Genomic DNA, 15,916 nt, shown 5'->3' on the forward strand with positions numbered 1-15,916 from the left:
ATCTGCGAGCTCTGCGAGGTCCGAGGTCTCGTTGCCAGCCACATTTGAAATTGCGCGATTAGGCTACTTTCACTACATTGTAAGCACTGCGGTCATTATTAAGCAATGTTGCTTTCTATCCCGGTTAGCTAGGTATTTTCACACAAATTGCAAAGGCAATGCAGTGGTATCATTATTTGACATACCCAGTCTGTTTTCACGAGCAGAAAATGCAAGCATGTAAAGACAGTTGATTCTGCCGATGTGTGTTTACATTAGGTGGAGGAACGGTAGTAAAACCGCAGGCATTGTGCCACGAGTGTTCAACTGATGCATTGTTTGTTACTTAGCTTAGCTTCGTGTATTTACACACATTTACACACAAGGCATTAATAAAGTTTTTAACAGAATACAGCTCTGCTCTCGCAAACTACTGGCATTGCGCTGCCACAAGAACAGAACAAGGAAGTAGCGAGACGACCAATCATAGTGCCTTTTTGTCTGCGTACTCCGCGTCCGTCCGACGGATAGTTAGAATTTTTTCGAGGCGCTAGACGACGGGCGCAGAGCCTCTGAGAGGGGGGCGTGGACTCGCATAGACAGAAAACGGACGGACGCAGATTCTATGCGAGCGAAGCATAAATCTAGCTTAAGCCCAGTTCAGCCGCAGCACCCTGCTTTCAATCAGGGACAGGTTTCCCTGAGCATTGAGATGTCAGCGACATTAAGGGTGTGTTTGTGACAGAGAGAGAGAGTGATAGACAGAGACACAGAGAGCAAGACAGTAGAGTGTGTGTGTGAGTGAATACTTGACTTAAGTGTGTGTGTGTGTGTGTGGTATATTTGTGTTTCTCTGTCTGCAACTCTGTGCCTGTGATTGAGAAAGACACTGCTGTGCTTGTACAAGTGGAGTGCAGTGTGCTTCATCACCTTGTGCGACCGGTGCGGTTGTGTGTGTGTGTGTGTGTGTGTGTGTGTGTGCGTGTGTGTGTGTGTGTGTGAGAGAGTGTGTGTGTGTGTGTGTGCAGTACGCGTCATCACCTTGTGCGACCGGTGCGGTTGTGTGTGTGTGTGTGTGTGTGTGTGTGTGTGTGTGTGTGTGTGTGTGTGTGTGTGTGTGTGTGTGTGTGTGTGTGTGTGTGTGTGTGTGTGGGTGTGTGTGAGTGTGTGTGTGTGCGCAGTACGCTTCATCACCTTGTGCGACCAGTGCGGCTGTGTGTGTCTCTGTGTGTGTGTGTGTGAGCGTGTGTGTGTGTGTGTGTGCAGCACTCTTCATCACCTTGTGCGACCGGTGCGATTGTGTGTGTCTGTGTGTGTGTGTGTGTGTGTGTGTGTGTGTGCGTGTGTGTGTGTGTGTGTGTGTGCAGTACGCGTGATCACCTTGTGCGACCGGTGCGGTTGTGTGTGTGTCTGTGTGTGTGTGTGTGTGTGCGTGCGCGCGTTTGTGTGCAGCACACTTCATCACCTTGTGCGACCTGTGTGGTTGTGTGTGTGTGTGTGTGTGTGTGTGTGTGTGTGTGTGTGTGTGCGTGCGCGCGTTTGTGTGCAGCACACTTCATCACCTTGTGCGACCTGTGTGGTTGTGTGTGTCTCTGTGTGTGTGTGTGTGCGTGTGTGTGTGTGTGTGTGTGTGTGTGTGTGTGTGTGTGTGTGTGTGCGCAGTACGCTTCATCACCTTGTGTGACCAGTGCAGTTGTGTGTGTGTCTGTGTGTGTGTGTGTGTGTGTGTGTGTGTGTGTGTGTGTGTGTGTGTGTGTGTGTGTGTGCGTGCGTGCGTGTGTGTGTGCAGCACACTTCATCACCTTGTGCGACCGGTGCGATTGTGTGTGTGTCTGTGTGTGTGTGCGTGTGTGTGTGTGTGTGCTGCACACTTCATCACCTTGTGCGACCGGTGCGGTTCCCATTCCGCAGGCTGGGGAAGAGAGTCCTGTTCTGCAGGGGCAAGTCACCCGACTCGTTGCTCCTGCGGCCCAGTGTGAACTCTAGCAGCGTGGAGCCGTTCAGCCCAAACCCGGCGTTGGACTCCAGGCTGCCGTAGTCCAGCTCCAGCGGCCCCAGATCGGCCGAGAACTGGCCGCCCTCGCCCTGAGTGAGAAGCTGATTGGTGGTGATGTTGACGGACAGCTTGTCCTGGCCAATCCCCTCGCCCATCAGCAGCCTCCAGATGAGGTTGTCGGGGTCGGCCATCTTGTCCCCGAGACGGTTGGGCGTGGCCAGGGGCGGGGCCACCAGGCCGCTGGGCAGGCCGCTGCTGGTGCTGTTGCCCTCTGTGCAGAACATAGAACCAGTACAAATGAAACGGGTTGGGCAGAACAGATCACAGGGCCGGTACAAATGAAACGGGTTGGTCAGAACAGAAGACAGGGCGGGTACAAATGAAACAGGTTGGTCAGAACAGAACACAGGAGCAGAACAAATGAAACGGTTGTGCACAGGGCCGCTGCTAAGGTTTTGGAGGCCCTAAGCATACAGTGTAACTGGTCAGGAGGCCCCCCTCATAATTAAATAAAAATAATAATACGTTTTTCGTCAATGTCAATTGAGGAAGCCCCAATTTTGGGGGCAAAGGGGTTGAGACCCTAAGCGCTCTGATTACTCTGCTTATACCTAGCAGCTGCCCTGGTTTTGTAGAACACAGGACTAGTACAAATGACTTACAAATGAATTACAAAAGTACTTTGATGGAACCGTGATTTAGTGAACGAGAACTCTGGAAAAATTTCATCCTCACAATATTCCTTGAAATTACACAATGCTGAAGTAAAAAAAAAAATCCCCACTCAAATGTCAAAAAATGAGAAATATGGAATCTGTCTGTAGGTAAGTTCGGCAGTCTTCTAGAATTACTTAGAATTCCAGAGCATCTCCCATAATGCACGGGGATGCTTTTACCACACACACACACACGCACACACACACACGAACACACACTGGCACGCACACACACACACACACACACACACACACACACACACACACACACACACACACACACACACACACACACACACACACACACACACACACGCACACACACACACACACGCAAACACATGCGCGCGCACACACAGAAAATAACCAAAATGGCTGGCCCGATCTGAGGGCGAGGGCGCATCCATCCGCCACGGTGCTATTTGTCTATTTATAGAGGTGGTGTGTTAGCGATGAGCGGTGAGAGGACAGGAAAGCAAAAGGAGAGTAGAGGAGAGGAGAGGGTGGCTTAAAAAATGCTCACTGAATTTTTCATCTCTCCCTTTCTCATCTCTCTCCTCCATTCCCGTCCATCTCTTTGGGTGTGTGTGTATGAATTATACAGAGAGGCCATGGGCCGGCGAAAAAAAGAAGATCACTCTCCACACACAGTCTACAGTCATGACAAATAAATAAATAAACAAATAGATAAATAAAACAATAAAAATGGCGCTCAATGGATAGAGATGGTCGCCACTGTCTTCGAAGAGCCTTGCAATAGCAAAGGGGTCATGATGTCACACGAAGCGTTTCAAAGTGTCAGAATGAATGGACGGATGGATGCAGATAGGTACTAGCATCTGTACGTGTGCGTGCGTGTACGTGTGCGTGTGTGTGTGCATGTGCGTGCGCGTGCATGTGTGTGTGTGTGTGTGTGTGTGTGTGTGTGTGTGTGTGTGTCTGCGTGTGTCTCTGTGTGTGTCTGTGTGTATTTGTCATGTGTGCATGCATACGTTTCAATGTGTGCATATGTGCATTGTACTGTACGTGTGTGCATGTGCATACAGTACGTATGTGTGTGTGTGTGTGTGTGTGTGTGTGTGTGTGTGTGTGTGTGTGTGTGTGTGTGTGTGTGTGTGTGTGTGTGTGTGTGTGTGCATGCGTACGTGTGTGTGTGTGTGTGTGTGTGTGTGTGTGTGTGTGTGTGTGCATGTGTGTGTTCGTGCGCATGCGTACGTGTGTGTGTGTGTGTGTGTGTGTCCGTACAGCATGTGTGTGTATGTGTCCTCACCTGTGTTGCCCAGTTGTTGTGGCGTCACAGGTCCCGCATCATCACAGTCCACCCCTGGCGTCTCAGCGTACACCTCATTGGACACCTGCCCCATGATCTGCCCCTCCCCTGTCCCGCCTCCCGCGTCATGTGACCCGGGCTTGGAGACGTGATTGGGCTCCTCTTCCCCCACCCCAACACCTCCTCCTCCTCCTTCTCCTCCTCCTCCTGCTCCTGCTCCTCCTCCTCCTCCTCCTCCTCCTGCACCCACGCTGTGGTACACCGTCTCGTTCTGGTGGGGGGGCGTCAGCGCGTGGCCCACCTCCACGGAGACGTCCCCGTTGCCCCCTGTGTCGGGGCCGGTGTAGAGGGGGGGCTGGGAGATGGGGGGCAGGGCGTCCCGTAGCACCGTGTACTCGTAGGTGATGTAGGGGTTGCGGCCATTCTGGTTCCACACCTTCGAAAGGACCATAGGAAAAGATAGCAATGTCAATATACCTCACTTTTAAAGAGTTTAAATGAACACTGTTTCAGATACCCCTTTCAAAAATACTGTTTTCAATCTTTACATCAGTGTAACATTTTCAAAGTTGCTCTACTTACAACTGTGTAAATGTTGTGTAATATACTCAATAACTACTCAATATTCTGTGAATACTGAAACCTGTAGAGTTGAATTTTTTCAGTCCATCTGAATAACATTATGAACATTATGGACCTTTTAGAATTTAGATGGTTATAATATATAGTGCTGACCTCTTTGAAACTTTATTCAATTTATTTTACTTTATTACTTCCGCCAAGGAGGTTGTGTTTTCGGTCGCATTGGTTTGTCTGTTTTGTTGTCTGTCTGTCTGTCTGTCTGTCTGTCTGTCTGTCTGTCTGTCTGTCTGTCTGTCAGTCAGCAGGATAACTCAAAAAGTTATGAATGGATTTTGCTGAAACTTTGTGGAGTTGAAAATGACAGGTGGAAAAAGTGCATCGATTTTGGTGGTGATCCGGATCACGGTCTGGATCCAGGAATCTTTTAAAGAATTCTTCACCATTGTGGAAGAGGGGGAATTTTGCCATTCCAGCTTCTAACTCCACAAAAACAAGGCAGAATGACTTGCAAAAAATGAGAGTGTAACATATTCAAATGTTCTGTCAAACAGCTTCCTTGGCAAAGGTTTGCACTCTCTGAGTGCATTTCTAGTTCAATATATATTACTTTAGCGCAGAGCCTATACTATAACCTCACTTTCACCAAAATTGAAATGGCTATGTCTTAATCTGTTACTTAAGGCTCTCGGTAATGTCATAGCAATGTTCTTATAATATAGTTGAGTATTTTCAGCAAATAGTAAATCGGCCCACCGATGAGCCCAAAATAGGTCACCGAATGGAACTACAGCACTACCATGCCAGAGGACAAATTGTCCAAAAGTGAAAGCAATCCAGGAGTTAGTACTGACAACACGTCTAGCAGCTTTTAGTAGCTATTTTAGCAGTCACAGTGCAAAGTGCTTGCTCAAGTCAGTCCCTTTGAGATGACCCGTCAACTTCAGTCAGCTTCACAGACTGACTCACGATTGAGTTCAGCAACTGTCAATCAAGTGCAGGGTTGGGTCTTGCCAGCAAGCGAGATTACCCATTGGGGCCCTCTGCTTATATTTCGGCACTAGCTTGACCAATGGATAGAGGACCTCAGCCAGAGATACACATTAAGTCCAAGTAGAAATACTGTTACAGATGTAATAACAACACTAGAAGCATACTATTACATACTTACAACAGTGTAATATAATATCATACTAATGTTGCAAATACATCTGCCACAGTCCTTCTACTATTTTATTCATCTCTGACCTCAGCTACAGTACCAGAACATTGATGGGCTGATCGATGGGGCCCTTGGCCACGATGTACTCGATCCCGGTCTCGTAGACGTCAGTGGGCCGGCGGTACTTGAAGATGGTGCCCGCGGCATGGAAGTTCTGTGGGGCGTCCACCTTGTAGGCTCCGTTGAAGAAGAAGTTCCCAGCCTGATCTGTCACCGCTAGGAGAGAGGAAAGAAAGAATAGGCTACATGCATGTGCATGCCCACACGCTCCAACCTCATGGTGGGCCCAATGTTTGTCATGCTTGGACCAGATCTGGCCCGCGCCGTGGGCCACCATTTAGAGACCACTGATGTAGTGAGCAGTATACTACGTACATTACATTACATTGCATTACATTACATAAAAAGAAGGGGGGGGTGGTAATACATATTGTACCGGTATATTACTTACGCATACTGTAGTATCTGTGAAGCGCATTACATGACTTGTGACTTGTGACTACATTACATTATATTAAAAGAAGTTTCCAACCTGGTCAGTCACAGGGAGGAGAGAGAATGTACTGTATAGTAAAAATTGCATATATTACTCATATGATCTATGTAATATATTACATGACATGACATGACATGACAAGAAGTACCAACCGGATCTGTCTGCTGGGGGAGAACAGAGGAGGAAATTAGGAGAAGAGGCCAGACCAGTAGAGGAGGATAGGAAAAGACAGGCAAGGAGAGGGAGGGAGAGAAAGAGAGAGAAAGAGAGAGAGAGAGAGAGAGAGAGAGAGAGAGGAGAGAGGGATAAGAAAAGACTAGAGAGAGGAGGCAGTAATGGCGAGGGGAGAGAAAGGCGCAGAGCGGTGAGGAGAGAAACAAACGAGTGGCGAGGAAGAGAGGAGAGGTGAGGACGAGAGAGAGAGTGAGAGAAGTGTCGAGGAAGAGGGCAGAGGAGTTTTCCACTGTATTCCACTGTAATATGATGATGCATGCCCAAGGTCGTCATACCTAGGATATCAGCAGATTTTTTCCTTTCAATTATCTGAATATCCCAGGAGCCCTCTGGGATTTGGGTGATGAAAGAGTATCCTACGTAAAGAGGAAAACAGACACATATGAAGGCGTAGTAGGCCGACAAACAACATCACCGTCTGCAACTTCAAAAATTAGGTGAAGAGTCTTTTTTTCCAAGCGGCTAAGTTGTTGAGCAGTAAACTTCAATGCAAACAGTGCACTGTCTTCAAGCTCTCTCACCAGTGCCGTATTAAGATTGCCTGGGGGCCCTAGGCTACAGGTTGCTGTGGGCCCTTCGGAAGGCTTATTTTGCAACAAATTTATTTAGAGTTTCATAATTATGAGCTGACATTTCAGATAAATCCTTCAATATTGCATCTTGTCACAATTTTGCATTTTTTTGCTTTTGGCCGATGAGGGCCCCCCCTGGCAGGTGAGGGCCTCTAGGCTGCAGTCATATCTAGCCTTAGTGTTAACCCAGCCCTGTCTGTCACATATTCTTCTGCAGCTAATATTACATATCTCATCTTTACCAGCAGCAGTCAGAATGCTTACAATGTTATCAAGCCTGCTTGTTTGTGGTGTTACTATTGTATACTAACCCCTAAATTCACAACAAATCAGGGTTCATCATCAGTGACATATTAAGAGCAAAATGTACTAAAGAAGGAGTAGCTCTCCTAAAAAGTAGTAGCCTAGGTTATTCTTAATGTGAGGCAATTAACTGTCGTTTAATGTTAGTAAAGCTATTGACAATACAAAGTTGTGCATCCTTGTGATCAAATATTGGATGGAAAATAAGCATGCTTGCTTACACAATATTACCACTACGTAAATACAAAGCCTAAAATACATAAAATGTCCCACCTAAAACCCTAGAATATGCTTGCTGCCGAGTGCGTGTCTGAACACATGCACATTTTGGGCACAAAGGCATTGCCGTGTTTATTTGACTGCCATGTGATGTGACCCATCCACGTGATGCTCTACTGTCACAACAGTAGCAGAGATCGCGCCAATCATCGCAAATGTGAGTGATGTTGAGTGAGGTCACTGTGGGGTGAAAGAAATGACTGGACATTTCGAGGAGGGTCTCGCTAGCTCTCTGCCCTCTAGAGGATGCCTCTAGTACTGTCCTGTTGTGTGCTGACATTTATTCAGCAACAATTACAAAACACTTACTTCACACATGGTTTTACGCCTGGACAGATACCATAATCTTTCATACATCGCATTGCCTGGCAGGCCAGTGATCCAGGGGCCGATGCTGTTGTTTTTGCACATTCTTAAAGATGGCCTACAGTTTTGCCTGTTAAGACATGACCCCCTGTTATAAAAATGATCTTACCAGAATGGCAATGACCAAGATGTTATGTATTACTAAAGGCTCTGAGTAATGGTATGGTAGACCAGTCTGTTCAATGGCTATTACAGCATTCCACTGTCGGAACGGCATGCATCATGAGGCCAATAGGGGGCCATGTACCCAAGTGTCCGGGTCTTATTTTTTTGTCTCACGCCAACTCCTGCTTGGAGGTATGGATGTGTAAAGTCGCACGGCAAGCATATCTCAGCATTTAGGGGAATCCGCCCTATAACCCCAACTTGCTGCATTCCCACTCTGTGTCCATCTCTCTGCAGCCAATCACAGTCCTCTTACCCAGAGTGGAGGCCCCGCGCCGGAAGTTTCCCGTGACCCTGCTGCAGCTGCTGCCGTCCCCCTGACAGACGCCGCACTTGTCCAGTGTTTTTGGGGAGAAGAGCACGCCGTCGCATCCGATTGGCTGGGGTTGAACAAGAAGTAGACACTGCTCTTCCAAACCTTACCCACTCTAAAGGAAGTCATGATGATGAACATGCACTATTACAGTCTCAAGGGCAGTCTCTCTCTCCCTCTCTCTCTCTCCCTCTCCCTCTCTCTCTCTCTCTCTCTCTCTCTCTCTCTCTCTCTCTCTCTCTCTCTCTCTCTCTCTCTCTCTCTCTCTCTCTCTCTCTCTCTCTCTCTCTCTTTCTCCCTGATGAGGGAGTAAATGAGAATGCACTGTAATTCTATTCATCTCTCAGGTCTCAAACAACCCTGTGTCCAATTGGAAAGGGGCCTGAATTGTTACATTACGCACCCTTGTGAAAATTCCTTTGTGCTGGCATTGACGTCACAGTTGGAGCCACAAAAATGCTCGTCCACAGGACTACTACTGGGGGTGGAAATTCCAGGTTCAGAGAGCGAAAAAAAAACAGACCTTCCCGGTAAATTTTGTCTCAGCCACCTGGATTCGCTAATAAGCTCAATTCCTGGAGCAGGCCGAGAGTGGGCAGAGCGCCCTGAGTAAAATCAGCTGTCTCAGTGTGCACTGGCGCGGTGAAACCAAGGCAACGGCAGCTACAGTCTACTCCTCTCCTTTCACTCTCTCAACCTCAACTTTTCCACCTTCCGAATCACAGGGAGTGAAGTAAAGTACAGTAGAGTAGAGAGATACTTTTTTAACACCAAAGGAAGTTAAGAAACAAGTTCGTGAGTCTGAAATCCGAGAGAGACTTTCTGTTTTTCTTGAAAGTAAAACAAAGGCAGTAATAACCAGAGATATATAAAATAGAAGCCGATGTAAAAGAAAAGTAAAAACCCTCATTAAGCGCTAATCAGATACATTATGAATAACTATGACGACTTTGTAATATCATGTAATATCATGCACTACTACGTCTAATAATAGGGCCTACTTCTGCATCTATGTTATACCATAGGCCTACACCTCTGCTCTGATAATAACAATAACAAAATATATTATATGTAGGCCTATTACATACAGCAGGGCTATTCAATTAAATGTCAACGAGGGCCAGTTTTCCAAATTCCTCCCAGTAAAGGGGCCGAATTTTACGTATGTATTATGGTTGTCGTGTGTCAATTGAAAAAATATGCGAATATTCTGGGTCCTCCCCCAGAAAGTTTTGCATTTCTTAGATGTAATTTCCTGCATTTTAACGTCCCGTGTCCCGTTTCAGGGCGATACTGAACCCGTACTTTTATCTCTAAATTCCGGAAACCAATTCTGTATTTCAAGGGGCTTGTGGGGGGCCAGAGCCTTGCTGTCCAAGGGCCGCATCTGGCCCCAGGGCCTCCATTTGAATAGCCCTGGTATACAGTACACATTATAGTACATACATATTATATGTAGTTTTGCGGCTGCCTACCGTACCTCACATCGTCCATTTACACACACGCCCCTATAGCTGCTGTACTTGCAAGACGTGCCGTCGCGGGCCGGCACCATCAGCTGCCGCTGGCCATCCGTGGTCGTGCAGTGGAGGTCGCAGGGGTTACTCGAGATATGCACATAGTCATCTGCGGAAGATTATCAAAATGTGGCAACACTTTATTTTTCAAACTCACGCGTTAGCCCTCTAGCCCTTTAATACAGTGCATAACTAATGAGCATGTCTGCGCTAGATGGCTCATAGGGGCAAGTGATAAACAAAACTGTTTGATATGAAATGGCATGTTCAACAACAACAACAATAATTTGTTACAGTAGGCGACGTGTATTAATGTCTGCGTTTTTTTGTTGTCATTTGTTTATCGCCTCTGTAAGGCTGACTGAACTAAGACTCCTAAGCGATACACAAAGTCTGCCTTTAGACAGATCGCAATCTGCATACAGACTCCACTCGTGAGTCTGTGTCGAGTCGACCACTTCCAGACACCTCTGAAACCTGTTTGGGTTGCTGTTTAGATGTCTGCCTTCAACTTGCTTATCAGTTTCTATCTCTTAATGTTTTCTTTCCACGAGTGTGTTTCAGTAGGTGTGGTTATTTTGAGTTTATAAGTGCACGCACACACACACACACACACACACACACACACACACACACACACACACACACACACACACACACACACACACACACACACACACACACACACACACACACACACACACACACACACACACACTCGAATGCAGGCACGCATACGCACGCTCATGGACGCACATACGCATGCATGCAACACAAAAACAAACACACACACACACATGGCTCATGGCAAACAAATACATATAAATGTAGAGAATGCAAATACATGTTATTCATATATTTACCAGGATAGAGGGGCTTCCAGTCATAGCTTTTGCCACTGTAAACCTGTGAGTTGAAGGACCAGCACTGCTCTTCTCTGAAACTGCTGCCAGTCGAAGGGCAATCCTGCATACAAACATACAGTACATACATATACTTACATACTTACATAAATACATACATACATACTTGCGTGTACATATATAAATACAGTATATACAGTACATACATACATACATACATACCTACATACATAGATACATACATACATACATACATACATACATACATACATACAGCACATACATACAGTACATACATACATACATACATACATACATACATACATACATACATACATACATACATACATACATACATACATATATACATACATACATACCGTACATACATACATACATACATACATACATACATACATACATACATACATACATACATACATACATACATACATTACACACATACATACATACATACATACATACATGCATACATACAGACAGACAGACAGACAGACAGACAGACAGACAGACAGACATACATACACATACATACATACATACATACAGTACATACATACATACATACATACATACATACATACATACATACATACATACATACATACAGACATACATACATACATACATGCATACATACAGACAGACAGACAGACAGACAGACAGACAGACATTACATACATACACACATACACACATACATACATACATACATACATACATACATACATACATACATACATACATACATACATACATACATACATACATACATACATACATACACACATACACACATACATACATACATACTGTACATATAGTAAAATACAATTACTCAACACAATGTAGGCTACATTCCATGCCTGACTGTCATGGAGGTCCTAAAGAAGTAAAATAAGGCCTGCGCTCGGGGAGCCAAGGTTAAATCTAGCCTAGCCAGCCGAGCTCGGGAGAAAAAGATAAAACACAATTTAATGATAGCGTGTAAAATACGAATTAATGTCTTGAGTGGTATTTGAGTCCTGCTTTATAGGTGTCTGGGGCTGGGGAGAATTAACTAACCTTGGTATTGCAGAGGCTGTATTTCTTGGCGCTGCCTGTGCAGGTCATATTGTTCTTGCCAGCCGTTGTTCTCTTTCTTGAGATGGGAAAGTTTCTTGTTAGTTTTCATACAGTATACAGGCGAATGGTTGCAAATGTGTTGTGTGTATGAACCCATTTTGGGGTTTCAAACCAAAAACGATCAAAGACAAAAAAGTAGCCAAGGGTTGTCGAAGAAGATGCTCCAACGACTGTGAACATTGTCTAAGTTCACTTTATTCCGTTATGACATGACATTTGGTTTCATCTCGTCAACGTGGGACAATGACTGTAGAAAAAATTGCAAATGATTATTGCCGTTAAACAAATTGGATTATGTCATTGTATATCACTGTACATAGTCATCCAATTCACTTTGCCTTAAATTCACATCCTTTACGGCAGGGGTGCTCAACTAGAAACTGAAAAGGTCCACTCGCCAAATTTTGTATGTTTCCAGGGTCCAAAAAAGTCGCTACGGACCGATGCAGAAAATAGCCTCACTTGCTGGCCATAGTGATGATACTTTTATTTCTCATAAGACTGGCTTCGCAGAAATACACCTATAGATCGCATGGCAGCGAAATCTCATGTATAATTTATACATATTAAATACAGATGGATTTTGTCTTGGTCCGGATGACATTGTGTTTGGGTCCGCCTCCGGACCTGGGTCCGCCAGTTGAGCACCCCTGCTTTACGGAATTCTTTGACAACTGCACCCCTGTGGTTGCGTTGGACGCTTCAGGTCTGAATGCACAGTGAAATCTATGGCGCAATCACACAACTTCAATCACACAAACGGACTGAAGCCTTGACTTTGGCTACTGAGGTTGCTTTGCTCGCTTCAGGAAGATATTGCTGTATTTGACATTAGATTTTGCATTACATTACACTTTGCTGATGCTTTCATCCAAAGCGATTTACAGTTACAGACAACAGGTGTTGGTTACCGTCCCTGGAGCAGTAGGGATAGGTGCCTCACTCAAGGGCACCTCAGTCATGGAGTGTGGTCAAGGGTAGGATTCGAACCAGCAACCCTCTGATCTAGAGCCCATCTCCTTAGCCACTAGGCCACAGCTGCCCCAAATGTTATTTTATAACTCAATAAAACTCCCGCACACTGACCATTTCGCTGTTCTTTCTTTAATAAACGACATTTCTGTACTAGACGTTCATCAGGCAATCAGCGTGATGATGGTCTAGTACCGAAACGTTTATTAAAGAAAGAACAGCGAAATGGTCAGTGTGCGGGAGTTTCTTTAAGTTGTTGCTGAGTGACCCATGGTGCCATCTCCAACGCACCTGCCAGCTGAGGTGTGCGGAAAAAAAGTCGAAGTTTATTTTAGAACTCAATACCACAGATGGATTGGAGGCTCACCTCTGCTTGAGACAGTGTCTCTCTTGCGTCATCACCCCGCCTCCACAGGTGCGCGTGCAGGCGGTCCATTTGGCCCACTCCCCCCACCAGTACGTCGTCACCTCTTGTTCATCCTCCAAACTGTTGGAAGCAACAACCTCTTCCTGAGGTGAGAATGTGACTTTCATAAACATTATGACAATTTACAGTGGTGCTCATATGTTTACATACCCCAGCAGAATATACGCACACAAAACCTTTTTTTTCACTCATTGCTAGTGACTGGCTTAAGATATTTATTAGCAATCTTCTGTGTTTACTCTTTCAAAAGCATGATCACAACCCAAACTACCCAAATGACCCTGTTCAAAAGTTTACATACCCTCATTTGGGTAGTTTGGGTTGTGATCATGCTTTTGAAAGAGTAAACACAGAAGATTGCTAATAAATGTCTTAAGCCAGTCACTAGCAATGAGTGAAAATAAAGGTTTTGTGTAATCATTCATATTTTGTGAGAAATCGCAGAGAAAGCGTATATTCTGCTGGGGTATGTAAATATATGAGCACCACTGTATCTAGGTCCAAAGGACAGACAGGACCATGTGGTGCACTACTTGAATGAATTGCTTGAAGCTTGAATTAATGTATCGATCACCAGTGATGTGTGTATGTGTGTGTGTGTGTGTGTGTGTGTGTGCGTGTGCGTGTGCGTGTGCGTGTGTGTGTGTGTGTGTGTGTGTGTGTGTGTGTGTGTGTGTGTGTGTGTGTGTGTGTGTGTGTGTGTGTGTGTGTGTGTGTGTGTGTGTGTGTGTGTGTGTGCTGTCATGCATCCCATCACCACCAACCTGTCCTCGGCTGGAGAGGTTGCCCAGGGAGAGAGCGAGTGTCACAATGCCCATCAGAACCAGACTGCTCTCTATCCACTGGTCCCCCAGCACCATCCTCATCCTGACGGGAACAAGAACAAGAGGAAAACATTACAGTAATATAAAGTGATACTGTGCCATGTTTTGGAAATAAGCTCATATTACACCTCCCCTTGAGTTAAATGATTGAATTTTACCTTGTCCTATACTTCCAGTCATTCTCTGAGTATGGCAGTGCAAATCTTACCTCCAAGCTAGCAATTAACATTGAATCCTAGGAGACCAGTTAGCCACCAGCCTATTTCCAAAAATGGCACAGTATCACTTTAAAATCACTACCAGTTAGTGAAAGTGAAAGTGAGAGCCCAACTGGGAAACTACAACTCCCATTGTCATTGTGACACAGCACTCCACAGCAAACAAGAGCACGCTGCACACAACGAAATTGCATTTATGCCAAAAGGGAGTAGTGCAGCAGGACGGTAGCCTATCATGCTCAGGGTACCTCAGTCATGGAGGAAGATGAGGGAGAGCACTGGTTAATTACTCCCCCCACCAACCTGGCAGGTCGGGAGTCGAATCGGCAATTTTTGGCCTATAAGTCCGATGCCCTAACCGCTTACCCAAGACTAGCCCCGATAATGTCTAAGGCAGCAATAGAGTAAGCATATATGCCAAACTGGACCAGTTAGTAACTTGATTGGCAACTTATGGCTTTGGGTTTAAATGGTATCTGATGGCTCACATTATGCATTCCCCAAAGACTTCATCCTTGCCCTAACAGTGAGGATTGGGAAAAAAGAAGCTGACCTATAATCTTTAACTCACAACATTCTCACATCGTTCATTGGTTGGTAGTACAGTATAAGTGTGGAGGTGAGTACATTTTTTATAGTCAATTTAGCAACATCGCTCGGTTGACGGTACTAGGGCAAACGTGTCAATGAATTCAATGCCTATCCATCCTCATCCTTATAACAAAAAAGAAAAAGACAATGGCTACGTTTATGTTTATGTTTTTGATTCCGAATGAATAATTCAGAATTCAATAGTTCCGCTGAGTTTGCATTGAACTTTCATTTAGTAATTCCAAATTGTGAAGTGTTAACATGACGATTTCCAAGCGTAATTAAGCTTTATTCAGAATTAAATGGAGTTGATGCGGAAATTAAACGTAATGTAAACGAGACCAATAACAAGAATAAAATTGAGAGGAAAGAATGGTATGTTGATTTAGTAGACAGACACCCGCCCGGTTTGCATGTGGCAGGCGGCTTAGATTAGGCGATTAAGGACAGTCTTACGGTCAATTACTGTCTCAACAGCTAACTGTCTATCAGGTGTAGAAATGGTAATAGCCACAGACGCTTCCATACGGTAGAAGCAGATATTGTATGTCTGTGTCTGTCACTCACACATTATGCATTGCACACCTCCTTTGTCGCACACACGCACGCACGTACGCACACACACACACACACACACACACACACACACACACACACACACACACACACACACACACACACACACACACACACACAGATCCTGTCTGAGTTCCAAGAAACCAGTCCAGCCTTAGTTTGCCCAGCCGGTATCTGAACACCCCCCAAACTTGAACTCTCTCTTCCCCTCCTCAGCCAGAAGTCTCGTCTTCTCTCCCTCTCTTCAATCTCCATCTATCCATTTCTCCTCCCTATACCTCGTTCAACCTTT

General features: G+C 45.3%; 1 protein-coding gene across 1 annotated transcript in view; it reads right to left on the reverse strand.

Moving 5' to 3' along the window:
* adamtsl2 (ADAMTS-like 2) overlaps positions 1–15,916 on the reverse strand; it is a 41,675-nt gene that overhangs the window by 13,314 nt on the left and 12,445 nt on the right. Inside the window, exons 2-12 of the mRNA XM_063193589.1 lie at positions 14,180–14,282; positions 13,356–13,498; positions 11,957–12,032; positions 10,871–10,973; positions 9,971–10,116; positions 8,434–8,557; positions 6,768–6,848; positions 5,803–5,978; positions 4,212–4,397; positions 3,962–4,154; positions 1,859–2,246 (exon numbers count right to left, since the gene is read on the reverse strand). Coding sequence (XP_063049659.1) covers positions 1,859–2,246; positions 3,962–4,154; positions 4,212–4,397; positions 5,803–5,978; positions 6,768–6,848; positions 8,434–8,557; positions 9,971–10,116; positions 10,871–10,973; positions 11,957–12,032; positions 13,356–13,498; positions 14,180–14,281 — 1,718 coding nt within the window. The 5' untranslated portion in view covers position 14,282. The remainder of the gene's footprint in view (positions 1–1,858; positions 2,247–3,961; positions 4,155–4,211; positions 4,398–5,802; positions 5,979–6,767; positions 6,849–8,433; positions 8,558–9,970; positions 10,117–10,870; positions 10,974–11,956; positions 12,033–13,355; positions 13,499–14,179; positions 14,283–15,916) is intronic.

The sequence above is a fragment of the Engraulis encrasicolus genome, chromosome 3, assembly GCF_034702125.1.
Source record: "Engraulis encrasicolus isolate BLACKSEA-1 chromosome 3, IST_EnEncr_1.0, whole genome shotgun sequence".
In the NCBI taxonomy this organism is placed as follows: Eukaryota; Metazoa; Chordata; class Actinopteri; order Clupeiformes; family Engraulidae; genus Engraulis; species Engraulis encrasicolus.